Raw genomic sequence first — 22,174 nt, 5'->3', positions numbered from 1 at the left:
ATTGTTAGCCACCTGTAGTACCTGGAGTTTCACATATTTTCGGTCTGTTTCAGCCTTTACATTTCTGTATATAATACAAGTAATGGTTTTTTAGAGACAGTTACTTATTTTCTGGGAAATCTATCTATCTATCTTGGGTTTCCAAAAGAGGTCTACCACAAAGATTACAGTAATTCCGCATTCACACTAGCAAGCAACAATACGCTTGTGTCATTCCCAGGTTGTCTTTTGTGTTACCACAATACCATTATCATTTGCAGCCGTCTGCTGTCAAGCTACAGTTTCAGTAAGAAATGGCTGTGACCAAATTGTACACTATATGACCAAAAGTACACTATATGGAAAAACTTTGTGGATTCTTGACCGTCACATCCATATGTAGACCTTTCCCAACTGTTGCCACAAAGTTGTAAGCGCACCACTGTGTATGATCTCTTTGTATGCTGCAGCGTTATGATTTCCCTTCACTGGAACTAAGGGACCCAAACATGTTCCAGCATGACAATTCACAAAGTGAGCTTCATAAAGACATGGTTTTCCAAGATTGGTATGGAAGAACTCAAGTGGCCTGCGCAGAGCTATGACCTTAACCCCACTGAACACCTTTGGGATGAATTGGAACACAGACTGCTCCCCAGGGCTCCTTACCAGACATCAATGCCTGACCTCACTAATGCTCTTATGGTTGAATGGGCAAATCCCCACATCTACGCTTGAAAATCTAGTGGAAAGTCTTCCCAGAAGAGTGGAGGTTATTCCTCCATGGGGGTGGGGGACTAAATCTGCAATGGTCTGTTCAAAGTTTTATGGTCAGGTGTCCACAAACAACTTTTAGCCATATTGTATGTGAATACCTGACCATGACATGTATATGTGCTTTGAACAACATGAATATTTTGTAGCCTAACCCTAACCCACACACCTTTTTTCTGTTATAATAACCTCCAATCTTCTGGGAAGGCTTTCCACTAGATTTTAGAGTGTAACTGTGCTCATTCAGCCACAAGAGCATTACTGAGGTCAGGCACTGATATCAGGTGAGGAAGCCTGGCATGCAGTCTGAATTACAGTTCATCCCAAAAGTGTTCAATGGGGTTGATGTTCAGAGCTGTATGCAGGCCATTAGAGTTCTTTCACACCAACCTTGGCCATGAAACAATGCACAAGGGTTATTATATTGTTATTGAAGGGAAATCCTAATGCTACAGCATACAATGATATTGTAGACAACCATATGCCACCAACTTTGTGGCAAATGTTGGGAGAAGGACCACATACGGGGGTTTCATGATCAGGTGTTCACCAACTTTTGTCAATATAGTGAATATAGACTCCTGATTAATTTGTACATATGACAGTGTGACAAGCATTGTTGTATCTGAACTAAATGCAGGTGTAAATATCTAAAGTTGTGAGTGCAAAAGACTGGAAGAAAATCTGACAGCTCATGCCATTGGAGAGTTATTTATTGGACCATTTATTTCAGGACATTATGATGCAGTGATATAAATATTATGTATCATGGGTCCCTGTTTGTCTGTGAAAGTAGGGGAGGAAAACTGGGGTGGCTGAGGTCCAAGGGAATCTTTCTTTTTGCTACTATTTTCCTTGCATTTTAGCCTAACATACTACTTTCCCATTGTAGCAAACTTTAAGCAGAGTAATTAATTATTAAGTTAATTAAATAGTTAGTAATTACAGATTTTGTCCATACTAGGTCAGCTTTACTTTGAAGAACTACCCACATGTTTAGTAACCACAGAAACACTTTTTCAAGGCAGAAACCTTAATGACTTTGAATGCAGTCATCTTCATCTTGAGGAACACTTCCAAGTCTGTAAGCAGTCTGAAAAGGGGCATTCTATCCATTAACTTGTCATTCAAAAGGTGTCTCACAAATTTGACAGTGACATGAGATGCAATGCAACACACAATTAAAATATATAAAGGTACACTATAACTTTTTTTTTTGTTCAAAATAAACAAAATTTAAATAGAGTAAGTACATCATAAATCCATCTTCCAAACCATGTTTTTGCCTTACTCTGATTCACTAAGGTAAACCTATTATAAGTATTTATATTTTAGACCTATTGGGACGGATTTCGTAAATTGCGTATATACATCATTCACCCGTGCGTGTGTTTTATATTTATATTTATATATATATAATATATATATATATATATATATATATATATATATATATATATATATATATATATATATATATATATATATATATAAAAAACAGAGAAAAGTAGCTCCGGCTTCTTTGTCGCGTGTAAGGTGTGGGAGTAGTGTAGGTTAGTTGTCACAACGAGCGGGGACCCTGCAAAACAGCAAACCTCCAGGGAATCACCAGTTGTAAAAACCAAGAAACACTGAAGGGGGCAGAGTCTGCAGGCAAAAAGGGAGTTCATAATAAAACCAGAATCAACACCGGCTTGGCTTTTCAAAGATGGCGACAACTCTGAGATTAAAAGGTTTTAAAAGCGACCCGGAGATGTTTCTTCTTTTCTTACTCAACAGGTAAGATCTTTTATTGAAATGATAGATAGCCATGTAGCCCTCTAACAGAGTTCATTGTAAAGCATTATCTATTGTAAAGGGTGATTTCTGTAGTAGCGTAGTGCTGGATTTTATTTTCAATTTAGGGTCGTGTAAATTATAAACCTAGTGGGTAGCGAAGTTAACGTTTTCAGCTGTCTAATTAGTCAGCTTGCGACCCTTTCCATCTGAAATGGTTTTATCTCTTGAGCTTAGTAGCGAATGTTTTATGAACAGTAGGATAATCTCTCTTTTATTTTAGTTATGAAAAAGAACACTTCACTTCTACTCCAAGTAAAACACATCTGCCACTGCCTGTACCACTTTTGACCTTATCAGACTTGCAATCATTATGTGAACACCTTTTGTAACTAAATAAATTTCAAAATATCAGTGTTTCCAATTAGTCCAAACCAGGGGCGTAACTGGACTGTTAATCATCTGGGGTTGAGCCCAGATTCTTCTCCATGCATTTTTTCCAGCTCAGCTAGTAGCTTAAGTTTTATTTTATGGACACTAAGGTAACTTAGCTGTCAATGTATGACACGATCAGGAAAAAGTTTGATTTATCATCAAACTTTCCTCAGGTATTGTCACTGTTTGTAGGAATACCAGACCGATAAAATATCAAACTTTTCTAATTAGGTTAGTTTGGTGTCGCTAGCCAAGGGGAGGCACAACTAAGCTATGGGTTTAGCTGCTACAATGCCATGCAAAGTACATTTATCTTTCCTTATGCTCTGCTCATATCATGTGGAACTCGTATAGACATTTACACACCTTGTTTTCCTGCTCAGCATGAGAGGATACTACTGTTTCAATTCCAACCCCTTTACTGGTTTAAAAAAAAAACCCTGCATACATCCATTTCCCCCTCAAACTGACTGGTGATGCAAACCTTATTCATCCACATAGACACACAGAGCTGAAGCACAGTCAAGTCAAGTGGATTTTTGTCATTCCTCTATATAGCTTGTATACATTGGAACGAAATGATGTTTCTTCAGGACCATGGTGCAGCAGAACAGTACATAAGACTACATAAAGTGCAAATACACAACAGTGTGAGACAAGTGCAAAACAATAAATGCACAGGACAGTAAATACACAGGACAATAGATACACAGAACATGGACTGTAAACTGTAAGCTGTGGTGTAATGTAGCAGCACAAGTAAAGCAGCAATTCTGGCAGCAAAAACCAGTTCCATAGTATAAAGTGACTGATACAGCTATGTAAAGTGCAGTAGTACGGAGTTTTACTGGGTTAGTGCATGTGCAGTGGCAGGAGTCTTACTGGGTTAGGCGTTCGACTAGCCCAGGTGAGCATTGGGAGGCAGCGAGGTGTTGAGTAATCTGACTGCCTTAAAGAAAGAACTGTTGCAGAGCCTGCTGGTGGTGGCACGGATGCTCCTGTACCTTCTTCCAGATGGCAGGAGGGTGAATAGTCCATAAGAGGGGTGACGGGGTTTGTCCGCAAGACTGGTGACTTTGCGGATGCAGCGGTTGTTGAATGAGGTGTCAATGGTGGGTAGAGAGACCCTGATGATCTTTTCAGCTGTCCTCACAATTCGCTGTAGGAGACTCTTCATTGTTGCAGATGAGTCCCACAACTGTAGTGACATCAGAAAACTTGATGATATGATTTGAACTGAATTTATCAGCACAGTCATGAGTCAGAAGGGTAAAGAGCAGTGGACTGAGCACACAGCCTGGGGCATGCTGGTGTTCAGTGTGGGTGTGCTGGAGGTGGATTTGCCGATCCTGACGGACTGAGGTCTCCTGGTCAAAAAGTCCAGGATCCAGTTGTAGAGGGAGGTGTTTAAACCCATCAGGCTCAGCTTTGTTTTCAGTTGTTGCAAGCAAAGTGTTCCGCTAGAGGGCCAAAAGTTACATAGTGTACCTAGTGTGACCTTTCAATAAGGAGAAATTTAACTTTTTTAAAATAAATACTTGCATAGTTCATGTGTGTAGTTCTTCAAATGAACTACACTGCACAATGTGTATCTTTTATAAATAAAAAATAAAAAACATAATTAACGAAATAAACCCACAGTGGCTTCATATTATATGATGTAGGACATACAGTTTTTCATGCTTGCCGCTTTAGTGGGTCACAAAGCTAATTGGTCCATGTTGCATGGGTGTGCTGGGTAGCACAGTTTCATCATGCTTTTGGATTGTTCAGCTTCCCATAGTCAAGTCAAATTTTATTTCTAAAGCATGTTTAAAGACAACAGTAGTTGATCCAAAGTGCTGTACAAATCATATAACATCACATTTAAATAATATCATAAGACAAAGAATAAAAATAAGTTTTTAGAGAAGATTTTAAAATAGCTAAAGATGCACCTCACGTACAAGGGGAGACCGTTCCAGAGTTTGGAACCAACCACAGAAAAGGCTCGGTCACCTTTTGTCTTAGAACAACCACAGTGGACAGATAAGACATGTTCATGTAGTTCAGATGGTGTCCTGTTCATACAATGTTTCAAATCAAATTCCATGGTAAAGAGAGAGGCATCTTCACTGCATTCCTTCTCAAGTGGGAATGCTAAAAAAATTGTATTATAACAACAGTATTGGTAGAAATATACAGAAAAAACATGAATATTGTATTGGATTGCATTTATGAACATGCTGCAATTACAATCAAACATTCTGTAGGATGGGTGGAGTCACAGGTGGAAATGGACAGTAGGTGATGTGTTTAAGAAGGAAAAAACATTAATTTATTTTTATCTATTTACTATCCAACACATTTTAAATCAGACTGACAATGCTGACTGTTTACCGTTTTCTGTTTCCTTGTAAAATGTATAGATTCTATTTATTTTCATTTTGTGTAAACCAACATAAGGCTGCAAGGTGCTAGCATTTCCATCTCACAGCTCCATGTTCTCCCTGTGTCCTCATGGGTTTCCTCCTAGTTCTCTGGTTTGCTTCCACATGCTACAAGTTAGTTTTAGTTAGTTGGGAAATTGCAAATGGCCTTAGTCCCCCAAATGGCCTGCAAATGGCCTTAGTCCCACTGAAAATGGCTCCACCCCACCACTTTGCCACAATATGCCACAGTGGCTTAATTTTTTAGGTTTTGCCTTGACTAGATGTGTCAAGTCTTTCTTAATTTGGTCAAGGTGTTCTGATCATGTGGAACTACATTAAACAACAACATCATGCCAGTACTCTTTAAGAAAATCAGATTTACTCACAAATGTGGAAGATCCAATGCTATCTACGCATCCACTCATCGTAAAGGGAAACAACCAGGCTTATTGAAAGAATTGAGCTTTCAGTAATCAATGTAGAAATTATGACTAATCAGGTTTATTTACTAACAGACATGAAAAGCCTCATGCACAAAACTAGGCTCAGCAAAATCAGGATATATATATAATGTGTGTGTGTATATATCTCAGAATATATCATAGTTCTCTTTTTTCTGGGTTTGAAAGGATATGCATCTTTGCATAATAATCTGTGCAGAACCAACATCAAAGTCATGTGACAGAACTACAATGGGACAAATCAGGGAAAAGGGAAGACCTTGACAAATTGAATGTTCTCTTTCTCATTGTCTGACAAGTGTTATAGCATGCATCTCAAGAGTTCTTAAAGCACTTCTATCAGAAGGCATTTTCAGGTCCTCATCAAGACCTCAAGAGTAAACTGCACCACCTAAGCACTTCTCTACAGGTGGTGAAATGTCAGGTGACCATAAAGCCCCCTGAGAACCTTGTGTATGACAATGAGGTCATAAGACTAACAGGCACAGATGGCACAGAAGAAACTAATGATGACACGCAACAAAGCCAAGACCAAAGATTTGAGATTCACCTTGCAATTAAACAAATGCTGCATGTGAAACAGATTTCCCCTAGTCACTTCTGGACTGCAGCTTTAACACAATGCATTGTGATACAGAATATGACTGTGTGTCATGGAAATGTGGGATTCACATTGTTCTAATCAGCTTTATATTAATTGTGCATCTAATGCAATTGCACTGTTGAACACCAGAGGTCCTAATCTGCATAACCCATAGAGTTAAAATATAATGAGCATGTGCTGGGCCCAATAGCGTTTTTTTTTTTTTTAAAAAACTCCCGATTTATAATTTGGGACTATCCCATAGATTGGTATGCAAAACTGACCTTTCAGTAGGTTGGAAAGCTATATGTGAGGTTTTTAAAAGTCAAGCACTAACCATAGTAGAAAAAATGGCAGTAAACTGTCTAGAATAGTACACTATTCTACTAGAGTAGTCGTGGAAAAAAAAAAAAGTACACCCCATGAAAATTGTTAGCTTTTTTGACGTATTTGGACAAGCAAATATTTGATCCTCTTTGAAACAATACCCATCAATAAAGGTGATGCACTCTATCAAATGACGCATAAAACTGACATTTTGTAGTAATTTTCACAATTTAAATTAACAAAAAACACATCAGACACATGGAAAAAGTAAGTACACCCCTATATTTATCACACTTTCAAATTCATAAAATTAGAATCAGGTGTTCAAGATTGGGCGCCAGTGATTAGAACCTGCTTCGGGAGTGCAGGTGAAACCTGTCTTATTTATACCCCTCTCGTATCTAGTGTTTGGTGTTCTCTTTGTTATTGAGGTGTGTGGTGTCATCATGCCAAGATCTAAAGCAGGGGTGTCCAATCTTATCCGGAAAGGGCCGGTGTGGGTGCAGGTTTTCATTCCAACCAAGCAGAAGTCACACCTGAGTCTACTGAAGGCCAAGATCAACTGATTAAACAGGTGGAATCAGGTGTGGCTCCTGCTTGGTTGGAATGAAAACCTGCACCCACACCGGCCCTTTCTGGATAAGATTGGACACCCCTGATCTAAAGAATTCTGTAAGGCCTTCATAAAAAAGGTTCTGGATGCCTACGTGTCTGGCAAGGGATTTAAAAAGATGTCCAAATTATTTGAAGTGCATCATTCCACTGTAAGGACAATCTACAAATGGCGCAGATTTCAAATGACTGCCAATTTATCCAGGACAGGACATTTCAGCAAAATCAGCCCAAGAGCAGACCGTCTGCTGCAAAAAAATCTCCAAGAACCCCAAAAGTTAAACTGAAAGTGGACCTTTCAACAGGATAATGATCTTAAGCATACTAGCAAATACACCGAGGAATGACTCAAAAAGACTAAATGGAGGGTGGAATGGCCTAGTCAAAGCCCGGATTTGAATCCCAATTAAATGTCTGTGGGATATGAAATGGGCAGTACATGCAAGAAAACCATCAAACATCTTGCAACTGAAAGAATATTGCATGAGAGTGGTCAAAAATTCCTGCAACTGATGTCAGAGACTGGTGGACAATTATGCAAAAAGCCTATACACTGTTATAAATGTGGCTTGATTGAATATAACTCCCAGTAACATTTCAAAATTGTCGGGCACACGTTCCATTTTACTAATTTTTTTTTTTTTTGTAAAATAAATGAATAAAACAAAAGATGACCTCGAGAATTCCTCTGTCACAACCCTTTGTTTGGGAAACCCTGACCCATTGGGAGCCCACTTCCTATGTAGCAAGACCTCCTGGATAAAAAAAAATTATGTGAAAATGGCTCTATGGAAAATGGAAACAATTCTTTCAATGTACTATATAATAATTGTTCCTTAATCAATTCATTTTCTCAGTCAGCTTTACCTTGGATAACTACATTTTCATGTGTATTAGAACAGACACACTGTGGAACAGAATATTTTCAGTACCAGCTGTTCCATACGAACCTGATGAAACTCAGTTTTCTCAAGTCTCTGTATCAACAGTGGCAAAGACATTTACATAGACCTAATCTCCCCAGTCACCTGCTTTAAGCTATTTGGCTATAGCACAAGTTACAGTGCATGCAGGAAACACTTCAGGGGACTTTTGAGCAGACTATAGGTGGTGTCACCACAGTGTAGTTTTCACAAGCTGCTCCAGTCTAAAATAAAATAAACTCTAGGCACTGGGAAAATGGTTGTACATCCACAACAGTACTGGATGAAAACAATGTAAGGGCACTTCAGTAAACCCCATTTCAAAACCCCTAACCAGGACAGGTTTCTCTGTCATCTTTGGTAGACAGGTAACACTACCTATAAAAGCAAAAACTGAGCAGTTCCAGTGTCACTGAGAAAGCACACGGGCACACCAAACTCCTGACCAAACTAAGACACCGTTCCTTCTGTAAGGAAAAGGGAGTGTAATCTGTTGAATTAGAATAATGCTCGATTAGTTGAGAATAAAGAGTATTAGCAAGTGCAGTGTGCTTTTCAATGGACTGACAAATGACCAATCCAACTGGTTTGGCTAACTTTCCTTTATTAATAAGGAACGCTCAGACATTTTATGTTGAGGCAAACCAGGTCAAACTTACTGTCAGAGCTAGACCCTACCACTGTACAGTAGACTTCTAGTTAATCTGGAAGAGATTTTTCTGATCACTGCCTCAAAACTTTCTGTTAATTTAAATAGGTGACCACAGCCCATAGAACATAGTACTTGAATTCTTCAAGAAGAAATAGTTGACAAATCTCTTCTTTTTGTTTCCCTCTTCATTTTGGTAAACAAACCATCTAGCAAACATGTTCACTTTTTCTTGAGCATGCTCTACATAAATATTTTATTACGTGCCTCTGAAATGTTGACAGTAGGCCTAAAGGAAAAGCATTTAAAAATTTAACAGTATCATACTCAGGGCTCTGGTCAACTGTAAGAGACATACACATCCTCTGCCTTCCCTGTCAACACATGTTCCAGTAGTGTCCAAGTCTCTTTAGGCCACTTAAAATAATTAGCATTTAAAGTAGGAGAAACTGCTACCTTGCTTTCAGAAAATGGTGGCACCATTGTGTTTTTCCTACCAATATCAAAAGCTGAGCTGAGGGTCAGCAGAAGAAACTGATAGTTTTTACTTCTTATCTTACAAATTAACCTCATTAGTTTTTGGAGGCTTACTAGGTTTGGGACAGCTTTAAATGCTTAACTCTCTTTTGAAAGAAGGCCAAGTATTCGAACACAAATCCCCATGCAGAGTAAATTTTCACCCAATATTCCGAAAAGAAAAAAAAACAAACCAAAGCAACAGTGTCTCTATAGAAGAATTTACATTTATGACATTTGGCAGATGCCCTTATCCAAAGGGACTTACAGAAGTGCTTTGAAGTCTCTATCAATAAAGACATCCCGATACTGGTTCACTAGGTCACGGATCACGGTGTGATAAGTGATTTGAGGTAAGTGGGTGCTGGTACATTTTTGGCTTTGTAGGCAAGCATCAGTGCTTTAAATGTTGATGCGGGCAGCTACAGGAAGCCAGTGGAGGGAATGTAGCAATGTTGTGGTGTGGGAGGAAGCTTGAAAACAAGTCGAGCAGCTGCATTCTGGATCAGTTGCAGAGGTCGAATGGCGTTCAGAGGCAGACCTGCCAGGAGTGAGTTGCTGTAGTCCAGTCTCTATATGACAAGAGACTGAACCAGCACCTGAGTGGCCTGTATGGATAGAAATGAACGAATCCTTCTGATGTTGTAAAGGAGTAATCAACATGAGCATGTCAGATTAGCACTGTGAGAGGACTGATTGAATCTAAAAACCCAGCTGGAACACTACACAATGTGCTCAAACTAAATGGGTGAAATAGTTTTAAATGACTCCCCCACACACTGATTTTAAAGGAGAAAAAATAAGAAGAACAAAGAATATCCCAGACGAGTCCCCAGGTTTTATTAGGAAGCTTTATGGTGAGAAAAGGAACACTGGGGAAAATGATGAGAAGCAATGCTACTGTGGTAGGCTTGGTGAAAGAGTTAGTGTTTGACTGGGAATGAAAGCACACTATAAATTTGTAGTTGTATTATGAGAGTTTAGTATTAATGTTTTTAAGTTAAGAAATAGAATAATCAAGTTTGACCTGCTGCTCATGTACATTTTGAACGTAAAAGTATCGGCCACTCTCTTGTCTGCCCCCCCCCCCCCCCCCCCCCCGTAAGAGATATTACTATACTATCTCTTCCACTTTTCCCTAAGCAGGTTGATATCCTGCCATATGACTGCCTTTATTTGACATTTTATACTTTCTTGTTCAGTCCTTCAGATTGTCTGTTGGCTGTCTACGTCATTGCCATTCCAATATTGTCTAATGTAGCTTTGTTTTCCATTGTTGTTGATGGATACTGGGCAAAAGATTAAGTGCATTGTTAAATCAATAGAAATAAAAAAGAATAATATTATTTTAACCGATTGTTGTGACATTTACAAAGCGAGGGCCTAGGGTTAGGCCCTGTTCAGACCTAGCTCAGTCCAGTGAATGGGGATCCCTGGAGCCTATTGTTTTTTTTTGTTTTGTTTTTTTATAAGAACTGTGATCCTCTAACAGTAAGATGGAGGATTTAAAGTTTTTTGTAGATTCTGAATCAAAGGAAATGTTAAGAAGACAGAAAGTGCTATAATGTGTGTGTCTGTGTGTTTCTTTTTTTTGTTTTGTTTTTTTTGTTTGTTTTTGTTTTTTTAGACTGAGCCAGCAGGTACCACATTACGGTATATGGCAGCGCAGGGACCATTGCCCCACACATGTACTCACTTCTGGAGGAGTGTATGGGAGCAGGGAGTCAGTGTGATCATCATGCTGACCACACTGACCGAGAGAGGACGGGTAGGTTCCACAAACAAGCTCTGAGAATCTTTATAAAAACATATTATATGTATTGATGTATACAGCAAGCATACACGTGTAGAGCCGTTGAAGTGAATTACATTACACACAAAAGGAACCTTCTCGGATACACATACACACGCACACAATTTAATTGTGACTGCTGTATTCTTGAGCTCAGCTTGACTGTTGCTTGGTAACCATTTGGTCTAAACTCTTTCCGAGGGTAATTTGATATTTTGTGTGTGTGTGTGTGTGCCTTGCTTAATAATCTTGGCACTGTTTTAGACCAAATGCCACCAGTACTGGCCTCATCCTCCTGAAGTGAAGGACTACGACTACCTTCAAGTGTGCTGTCATTCCGAAGAGTGTAACCTGGCCTATGTCACCAGAGAGATAACGCTCACACACACTCAGGTAACATACACACACAGTTGTGTAAAGAGGGAATACCTGATTTCCCGGTTTCTGGCTAGTACTATAAAATTATTTTAATTTATTTTGAGAAGAAAAATACCCAAAAGTTAACTCTTATGTAGTACACTTATTTAATAGACTTATGCCTAATTAGTAAAGCATCGTTAAAAAAAAAACAAACAACAAAAAAAGAAAAAACAACCTTTGTACCTTGAACCAGAAACTGTTAATATTTATGTGTACACACGTGTGTGTGTGTGTGTGTATACATGAGCTTTTCTTTGCATGTGTGGTCACACATTTTCACAGGCAACACTACAGGACCACACACACATATATGCACACATGCATGATAATGATGATGGAGAACAGAGGCCCATCTGTTGTAGCTGTTGGTGGGAGTTAATCTCAGCACGGACAGCAGACGGAGGTTATATCACACATTCATTGGCCATACACCGTGTGTTTGTTTATGCCTTTGTCTGTGTGTGAGAGGACATGGAAAGGTAGATTAATGCATGATATCACGATCAATTGACTACTTTCTTCTGTGACCTTGCTTCAGCATTTATTCTGGACCTCACATTGAAGCAAGGCATATACTGCACCTGTATTTGCAGCCTCGAACACATCTCCTCAGTAAAAATAAATTCCTTAGCCCATTGTGACAGTGTTGCTGTTGTGTTAAAGGTAAATTTAGCATGTTTTTGGAAATTGTGTACAGTATAGAGTTTTCTTTGATAGTTTTTATAATTAGATAATATGGTTTGCTGTAGGAAAACACTTAATGGGGCGAGCAGGCACCATTTGTTGCCTTATAAATCATCTTGTAGCAGATTCAGTGGTGTCATCAAATATCGAATGGCTGCCTTAAGAATCTAATCATTTAGCATTGTGTGGAAGCCTGAGGTTTATACACGTAGTGGTTCAAATCATAAACTGTCAATCTGTTGTTACAGTTTATTGTTATTCAAACGTGGCTTAAGTCATTGCAAAATTTAATACATGTTCAGTTTGTATTAATAAATTGCACTGGAACTCCATTGTACTTGTGTGAACACGGAATTAAAATTTGTAAGGCATTCTGTTTTGAAAATTACTCTGCTATAAAATATTATGCTAATTAACCAAGATGAATTTGTCACTGTAGCGAGGTTTAATTGCTTCCATTCTTCCTAAGAGTGCTTGAATGTGTTGTTTATGTTTATTAATTATAAAACTGCTTGAGCGTATACTTTTTTCCAGCTTGTCCTAAGTACTTATAAATGACTAGTCATGGGTAACATTGCATGTCGCATTTAATCATAACCTTGTGTATGGAAGAGATACTCATAGGACGTGCTGAAAAACTCTCGTCATTTAACCGTGTGCAGGGGTGTGTCTGTATGAACCTGTTTTTGCGTTCTTGTTTTCCGCTTCAGTATCTTTGCAGTCTTAGTAGGGAAAAAGAAACGTGCCCAGGCATGCATTTTCCTTTCAGCAAACACTTGCATGCTCGCTCGCTCGCTCGCTCGCTCTCTCTCTCTTTCTCTCTCTCTCTCTCTCTCTCTCTCTCTCTCTCTCTCTCTCTGACACTCACTCACGCGCACACACACACTGACACACACTTTTATTCTTTTTCTCTCCTCCATTCTCTCTCTCCCTCTCTCTCTCTCTCTCCCTCTCTCTCTGTCTCTCTCAGCTGGGTGAACAGCGCACCATCACGCACCTACAATATGTGGCCTGGCCAGATCATGGGGTCCCAGATGAGTCTTCAGACTTCTTGGACTTTGTCAAGGCAATGAGAAGCAAACGAAGGGACACTGAACCACTTATGGTCCATTGCAGGTAGGCACAATCACAAATTAAATGATGGCCAAAAAAAAAGAATGCATAAATAAACAATGCAAATAATGATTCCAATTTTCCACTCAAACAATTGGAGAATACACTTATCTTTAACAAACATTGTACTTAATAGTTTTCTCCCAGAAACATATAGTGACATTACTGGCACCCATAAAGTATATTTAAATTCATACAGCTGACAGCCTTTAGACGATCTACAGTCATGGGAAAAAGAAAGTACACCTTCCTTCAATTCTGCTTTTATTCATCAGGGCCTAAATAACAATTGTGTGGTCCTCACCAACTTCTGTAAACAAACAAATAACCTCAGGTGACAACAAAAATATCACAACAGATTTTTAATATGTAGTCATTTTTTCCAAAAAAAAAAAAAATTTAAACTAATATTCAGAAACCAGGTGTGAAAAAATAAGTACATCCTATAATTTAGTAACACAACGAACCACTTTTAACAATAACTTGAAGTAAACATTTTTTGTAGGAGTTTAAGTCTTTCATCATTCTGGAGAAATTTTGGCCCACTCTTCTTCACAACATTGCTTCAGTTTATTGATTTTTGAGGGCATACGTTTATGCACAGCTCTCTTAAGGTTCTGCCACAGCATCTCAATGAGGATGAGGTCTGGACTTTGCCTTGCCCAAACCAATACCTTGATTGTTTTTTCCTCTTTAGACATTCAGATGTCGATTTCCTGTTGCAAGATAAAATTCCAGGCCAGCTTATGCTGCTGGACAGATGGCCTCAGATATTTTTCTCAAGAATATTCTGATATAAAGTGAAGTTCATTGTTGTTTCAATGACTGCCAAGTTTCACAGGTCCTGTGGCTGCAAAATAATCCCAAATCATGACCTCTCCACCACCATGCTCAACAGTTGATATGAGGTGTTTGTGGTGATATGCTGTATTTGGTTTTCGCCAAACATGGCACTGTGCATGATGAGCAAACATCTCCACTTTGGTCTCATCAGTCCACAGGATATCCAGAGTCTTGGACTGAATTTGCTGGGATGCCCATTCGTGGAAAGATTGCCAACTGACTTGAAGACTCTCCATTTGTAAACAGTCTTTCTCATTGTAGAATGGTGAATTTCATATTGTGTGGAGATGGTGTTCTAACCCTTTCCAGATTGATGATCAGTAACAGTTGCTTCTCTGAGGTCATGGCTGCTGTCCTTTCTTCTTGTCATGATGTAGACACACACCTCAGTGGTCCAGAAAACCAACCTACCAAATGTTCTGCTTTTATAGACGTAGTCACACTTCTTGATGATTAACTAATCTTGTGCATTTCATTAGTAACACGTAGCTGCTAATTACTCCTCTTAAAGGTTGTGGAAATAGGAAAGGTGTTTCTAAACTGGTTTTTGAATGTTGGTTTAATTTTTTGGGGAAAAATAAATACATATTGAAATCTGTTTTGTTTTGTTTTTTGTCACCTGAGGTTATTTGTTTGATTATAGAAGTTGGTGAGGACCACACAACTGTTATTTATGCCCTGATAAATGAAAACACAGAATTGAAGGAGGGTGTACTTTCTTTTTCCCATGACTCTATTTCTATTGATAAATAGACAGGTCAACAGATAGATTGAGAGATTGATTTGATTTTTGTAATGGCCATCTCAATCTTAGGATTTGAGACATGACCAAATGTTCCTTATACTTTCCCCATCGCTCGTATCTTACAAAGAAAGGATCCCACCAGAGAGGTGGTACTGTGCCATCTGGGTCATCAGGGGCACCAAGTTGTTAGATTTTCATTAAATGAGACAGGAGTTCTTGATATTTATGAACAATCTTCAAGAATCTTCAGATCAGCTTTTTGACCAACAGAAATATAACTTCAGAAAGGCTACACTAGCTCAATCTACCAATCTCACAGGCATGGTTTGTATAATAAAGACGAGGAAGGAGGAGAGTGATTGATTAAAAAAGGAACCAAAGCATATTGCTGCTTGAATCAGGAACTGCCAGCATCATGGACTTTGGTGTGTTCTCACATTGTACCAAAAGATAAGGAATAAGAAATACAGCACAACTACAGCATGTAGAGAAAACCTAGATACAAACCTTTCATGAATAATATGAAATACTTGAGTGAACATAAAACCTTAGAAAATGTTCATAGAATCGGAGGATAATAATTGATTTAAAACATTTTTTTAAATGGGTGTTTGGGAGTAAATGTTTTGCATAAGAAAATAAAACTACGGTTTAACAAAATATCACTTGTTGCATGCATTATTAATTTTCTACATGATTTAAAAATATATAATCATTTTCTTGAATGCTGCCAATTATTCTGTAGTTGACTCTACCTGTTAAATGTACGTGCTTAAATAAGTAACTATGAGCTTTCTCCAGCGCTGGGATTGGACGGACAGGTGTGTTCATCACCATGGAGACGGCCCTGATCCTGATGGAGGGGGCACAACCAGTGTATCCTCTTGAGATTGTCGCTTCACTGAGGGAGCAAAGAGCCATGATGGTCCAAACCTCGGTACGCACAGTACTTTCAGTTCCAGTGCTTTAATATCTTGTGTCTGACTTACACATTCACAAGGCACTGCAGACTATTGTTCATCTGTGTGTGTGTGTGTGTGTGTGATTTTTTCAGTGCCAATTCAGCTTTGTATGTCAGGCCATCCTGCATGTGTACCGAGAGAGATTCAAACACAGCCAAACAACTAGCAGCTGACAAGAGGAGGACAGGAGGAATGGATATGAATACAGATAACATAAAGAGATAAAAAACCAGTTGGCTGTTAGGCATGATGGATGATCGGTTGTAAGAGGGAGATTTATCTAGTTTTTTTTTTTTTTTTTGTGAAGTCTTCTGCTTTCATAGGTGCAGAGCTGATGACTGCTACAAAAGAAAAGTAGGAAAAAGTAATGAAAAATTATCCATAGAAATAATTAACAGTAAAGAAAACTCGAGATCACCTCAAATACACTACTTCTCATTGTAGTGCTGCAGCTTTGATGTGCAGGTCACAGTTCAACTGGATCTGTCGCATCACTGACATGGGATCATCTCTCTCATTTCGGGTTAGGAGAAACATTGAAAAATGACGTTTTCATAGGGTTCAAAGAATGTAAACTGACATGCAGTATAAATTATATGCATCTTTAGCAAGATTCAAAGTTTTACTCCACTAGTTAAAGATAAATATGCAATAGTACTGCACAGCAGTCATCCAAGCACTTACTGATACTCATGTACCGCCATGCTGCTAATAAAAATTCATCTCCACAAATTTTTACAAGCAAGAGACCAACCAAAAAAAAAACCCAAGACCAGTGATGCTCTCAGAACTGTGTATCTTTATGCATTCATTCACTCATGTTGTGTAACCACCTCGTGCTGGTCGGTGTTGCAGCGGCTCTGGAGCCTATCATGGGAACATGAGGTGTATGAGGCACCAGTCCATCACTATACACATACATTCACACTTGATGCAATTTAGCCTCATCAGTCCATCTACAGATGTTTTTTGGGGAGTTGGGAAGAAACCCGGAGGAAACCATGGAAACAGGGAAAACATGCACTGAAACTTGTGCAGATCTTAAGAAGACAAAAAGCACTTTGCCACTTTTAGACCTGTATAATTATATTGCATACACACATTCACAGTCTAAATAGAAATTCTACTACAACAATTATCACTTTTTAATAAAGAAATAAATACTGTATCATTTCCATTGGCTTCTCTCGTTTTTCAGTGGTGTGAGTTAGAATGGTTGTTTCCAACAATGTGCTGATAGGAATGCTTTTGAAAACGCACTTGACGGAGTCACGAGGGTTCACAGAAGATGTAGGTTTTCTTCACTGAAATGTGTTTGAAGCGAGTTTCGGAGACCAGGTATCAGTGAGGGATTGCGCAATGACACCAGGACACGCGTGTGTACTGAGCTCAAGGCAAACATCTCACAACCAGCAGGTGGCGCTGCGTCGCGCGCTCACAGAGAAAAAAAAAAGTTTGAGTATTTCTCCGTGATTTGAGCATGCGCAGTAAAAGCTGCCTGGCCAGTTTCTCTGGATTACTTACCTGGAAGGTGCATCAGTTTCGGTCAGTAGAGAAAGCGGAAAAAATGCACGCGGGTCTCAACCGCCGTCACGGAGCGACCACCGCACTCATCGGGATTTCTTTCCTTAAGTCTCTTTAGTGAAGTAAATATTACGCAGTGGGGAGACACTGAACTGAAAACGTCTGAGCAGCTCCGAGGCAGGAGTGAGTGAGTGTGTGTGTGTTCTCCCCACGATTGGCCGTCCTGCGTGACAAGTCCCCTAAGCCAGCTCTCTACAGGTCTGCGTCGCACCAGAGCCCTCTGCTGCCGCAACACTTGTGTGCTCGTGATCTCCATAATCATCTGGCAAACAGCTGGACCTCGTTTTCGCCCAGAACGCGTATACGGACCTCGGACGTGACTTTCCGCGGTTCGCCGCGTCGCTTTGCCCCGCTTTCTCTTTCATTTGAAAGATGATGGGTTTTCTGCGCAGGACGTTCAGCCTCCGCTCACGGAGGCGCTTCCGGCCGTCCGATGAGCTCGAAGGTGGCGGTCGAGGCGTGAACACGGCGCTTCAGGCGTACCAGCAGCAGCAGATGCCCGGTCCTGTCGTGGTGACCGGAGGCACTGTGGTGCACATCCCCGCCGCGGGCAACAGCAAAGCGGCCATCACGTGCAGAGTTCTGCTGTTAGACGGCTCGGATGTCAGCGTGGAGTTACCGGTGAGTGAGTGAGTGAGCAGTGTCACGTTAACATTGTGCTTTAGAAGGTAAGGAGCGAGACATCTACAACTTCCAGCATTTGAGTTAACACTAGTGTGAGTTAATATCCTATAAGAACCCGGATGACTGAAATCGTAGTGATTTGTTTTATCATCATCCCCAGAACATGTCTTACTGTCAGCTAAGACAGGAGAAATAGTGCTGGGTGAAAGTGCATCATCACTGACCGCCCGATTTGCTGCGCTGTTTTTGTTTACTCATTTCCAAACTTTGGCTGAGCGCTTGCTGTGCCACTGTGTTTCCCTCTGGGTTTCCCTTCCGCTGACAGATGGTGCTCGGGTTTGCTTCCTACCAACCGAGCGAACTCTCTCTGTCTCTAATCAACATGTTTATAGGCTACAGTACAGAACTTACTCTTTCAAAAGGCGCTGTTGATAAAGCAAAGCCCAGGCTCGAAGATTTCAGGCGGAATTATTTACTCAGTGAGGTCAAAGTGCTTTACCTTTCAGCTTCCGCCCGCCAGTGTTGCACCTGAGTTATTCAAATGAGTCAAATAGTCCCAGGATTGTGTCGTGTATAAACACAGTGTAGCTGTTTCTGTAGCTTTAGCCTTCTTTTCAGCTCTAGCTTTCCTCTGGTGTGACTCAAGAAGATTCAGTACAACACACAAACTTAAAAAAAAAAACATCAACAAAAAACTATTTGGTTTACTCTGAGTAACATTTAATAAATAGTATATATTTCAAAGTAATTTAAAGTAAACAATTGTACCTTAAGGACCATGATGTAGCTTTTAAAGCTTTACTCTAAAAGCCAATTAAAAGTACACAACATGTGCAGATATATACATTACACACACACACACACACACTGAAATATGTACTCTTGATGGTACCAGCCCAACAACAAGGAAAAGAACAGTTCGGTGCCTTTATTTCTGAGTGTGTACCCACAGTTAAACATTTGATTCAGGCATTTCCTTTTGAAAGAAAAATGTCGCTCACAACAAAGATGTTTTTGTTGGTGGCTACATTGGTAGGTGTTGTTTTAAGTGCAGGGATCATGTGTCTTTCTTGTATCATGTTACAGAAGAGCTTGTGTATTTGAGACCGAAAACACAAGTCATTAAGCTTTCGCCCGTACTGGGTGGCACACTGCTGAAAGGCCAGAGACGAGCTGTAGTTTTCTGCCAGCTGGCCCAATTCACACACCGGCATCAAGAAATGTAAGCAAACAGTTTGAGAGATTAAAAAGATTCAAATTCATTTGTCAGACATGTGGAGAGACTTATACCGGGAGCGCAGAGACCCGCAAAGCATTTGTAGGATATCAAAACACTGACCTGTAGTCTACACGGTATGACTAGTTTATTTATAAAGCACTTAAAAACACAAGTTCATACAAATGCTGTGTATTTAAAGCTTAAAATAAGCAACATGAATACAATGATAATAAATTCAAACACAAGCAAAAGTTCAGTGTAGGACTGCAACTAACAATTCTTTTCATAATAATTTTTCGATTAATCGGATTAAACAAAAAAAGCTTTCAATACCACTTATTTAAAATAAATTCCACAAACTGAGTGTTACAAATAATTTCAGACTGAAACTGTATATTAACACAACTGTTTGTTATATATATATATATATATATATATATATATATATATATATATATATATATATATATATATATATATATATATAATATTAAAGTACAGTCCTGTGGTTTATGTTACTCAGTGACTTTAGACATATTATTTTACTTCTGTTTACTTTGATACAACATATAATCACAATAAACTTGATTTCAACTGAACCTCTTAAGGAACTCGCACCAGTTTCCCCTGCCCCTTGCACACAGTGGAGTGTTTTGGATATAAACAGGAGTTTGTGCTCTTGCAGCAGTTTCATGCTTCCGTGCTACACAAGCTCCGCTTTGTAAAGTTTGCAGGTTACAGTCTTCTACACTACAGTCAATATAAATTACTCCCCTGCATTGGAGGACTCGGAGGGCGTACGCTTTTTCCCTCTGTCACTTGACGATTACGTCTCCGTCTGATGGTGACTGAGGTCATGTTGGGTGTAAAAGGTAACGTCGACTCTGGGTATCTGCTAACGCTAGCGGCATCGCATTACATGCGTTTAACATCATGCGCCATCGTCTGGGAACCAGCTAATATTTCCGGTTAGTAAAAAACTGCTCGTGTTCTATTTGAGATGATATTACCTTTCAAAAATTTCATACACTAGACGGCAGAGCACATAGTCCATAGTGTAAGTGTATAGTACATCATTTGGGACACAACTTCATCTCCGAAGCGTGTTTTTGGAACAGAAGTAACGTAGTGAGTAAACATGCTCTGTGCCGCGCGCAGACCGACTAATCAAAAATGAGATTGACGATGGTTGACGATGATTTTCATAATCGATAATTATCGATTTTATCGAGTAGTTGTTGCAGCTTTAGCTCAGTGTAATTATAAGCATAACAACAAGACAGGAACACAAGGAAGTAGATGGAAGGGAAACAATATAATTTTAGGCATACGTTATTCATAGGCTGAAAAAATGAAAATGAGTGACGTATCGGTGTTGCCAACTCTTTCAGGGACACGTAGTATACTTAAAAAGTCACCAGATGACATCATAGACCATTTACATATTCACTGAATTTTCAAGATCATTGGTGCATAAAAATGTGTTACCAGTGGCGTCGCTAGACCCTTTTCCTGATATGATTGTCTGATGAGGTAGATCACAGTAGATAGGCTTTCCTATCCATTGAACATTATCATTTACATTGTTTTAATTATTTAAAACATGAAGGCTGAATGTAATGCCAGCTGAAGCGAAAATATCCTGTGCATCTTGTTCTATCATACGCCCCGCCCCCCTCGCTGTGCTCCTCCTCCCTTCGCTTTTTCAGTAGTGATCAACTCTAAACACCGCCGCATGTTACATGAAGAAGGAAGATTTTGGGAAGACGCGTAAAATAGAACAAGAGATTTATCAGAGGATAAAAAAATAATTATTAACATTTCTTACACAAATAATTTCTTCTGAATAGACCATCTATAATTGTGGCACAACAAACTAACTTTTCACATATTTACAAAAAAAAATCCATCAAGATCATAGACAAAATGAAGCACTGGTGGTGAGTAGCCAAAGTAGTAAGAATGAAGAAGTGTGGGTGGGACAAATGATGATCAGTGATTGGTTGTTAGTGAAACCATGATGATCTGTGATTGGTCATTGGGAATATAGGTTCACACAAATGCAACTCATTCAGCCGATACACTCTGATGATGAGTCGACCTGCCTTCTCAACTCCTATAACAAGCAGCTGTGATGTGAGCTCGAGAGATGTATTGGGTGAGAGGAGGAGATGTCGCTAATGTCTCCTCAAACGTTGCTAGATTTGTCGTAAATGCCCTTCTAGTGGAGTATTCCTCTGTGTTTATTTCCTGAGTACCAATAGTTGTCACCTTGTAAGCATGACCCTACATGGTTATCCTGTAAAAGGTCCACACTACATCATGGTCGTCCTCTTTACCATTCTTGTCTTACCAAGTATTTCAGAAAATGGATTCAAGGATGTTGAATAGACACTAATATTATTTCTTGTTAAATTTGCATTTTTGAATGAATGTGTGTTGATTCACAGCTTGGAAGATGTTATTTGCATTATTACTATTCTCACCGTGTTTGACTGTGTCATAGAAACAGATACATGACCCGTTGTTTGTTTCAGTGTGAGCACTGCAGATACAGAATGATTCAACCCCCATTGTAAAATCAGGTTTCTTGTCAAAATTTACTGTCTTTCAGCGTTTTGTGATGAACAAATCAAACAAAAGCAATTGAAATAGTTCAACACAATGAATGCTTCAAGTGGTTTCCCAAAATGCAACTTATAATGATTTCTCCAGTCTCAAAATTATTCAACCCCCTGAATA

The 22,174-nt window shown here is 39.3% G+C and overlaps 2 protein-coding genes across 5 annotated transcripts in view; both read left to right on the top strand.

Moving 5' to 3' along the window:
* ptpn3 (protein tyrosine phosphatase non-receptor type 3) overlaps positions 1-17,180 on the top strand; it is a 48,325-nt gene extending 31,145 nt beyond the window's left edge. For all 3 annotated transcript variants that reach the window (XM_047150137.2, XM_047150136.2, XM_017453178.3), the window contains 5 exons: positions 11,074-11,214; positions 11,503-11,631; positions 13,313-13,458; positions 15,845-15,980; positions 16,098-17,180. In XM_047150137.2, coding sequence (XP_047006093.1) covers positions 11,074-11,214; positions 11,503-11,631; positions 13,313-13,458; positions 15,845-15,980; positions 16,098-16,178 — 633 coding nt within the window. In that variant the 3' untranslated portion in view covers positions 16,179-17,180. The remainder of the gene's footprint in view (positions 1-11,073; positions 11,215-11,502; positions 11,632-13,312; positions 13,459-15,844; positions 15,981-16,097) is intronic.
* Positions 17,181-17,401: 221 nt separating this feature from the next.
* Positions 17,402-22,174, top strand: part of epb41l4b (erythrocyte membrane protein band 4.1 like 4B) — a 37,998-nt gene continuing 33,225 nt past the window's right edge. The window contains exon 1 of one of the 2 annotated variants that reach the window (XM_017453180.3): positions 17,402-18,210. In XM_017453180.3, coding sequence (XP_017308669.1) covers positions 17,962-18,210 — 249 coding nt within the window. In that variant the 5' untranslated portion in view covers positions 17,402-17,961. The remainder of the gene's footprint in view (positions 18,211-22,174) is intronic. The other variant, XM_017453181.3, reaches the window with a different exon arrangement.

The sequence above is a fragment of the Ictalurus punctatus genome, chromosome 23, assembly GCF_001660625.3.
Source record: "Ictalurus punctatus breed USDA103 chromosome 23, Coco_2.0, whole genome shotgun sequence".
Taxonomy (NCBI): domain Eukaryota; kingdom Metazoa; phylum Chordata; class Actinopteri; order Siluriformes; family Ictaluridae; genus Ictalurus; species Ictalurus punctatus.
The sequence above is the reverse complement of the archived record's forward strand: the minus strand, read 5'-3'. Positions and strand labels throughout refer to the sequence as shown.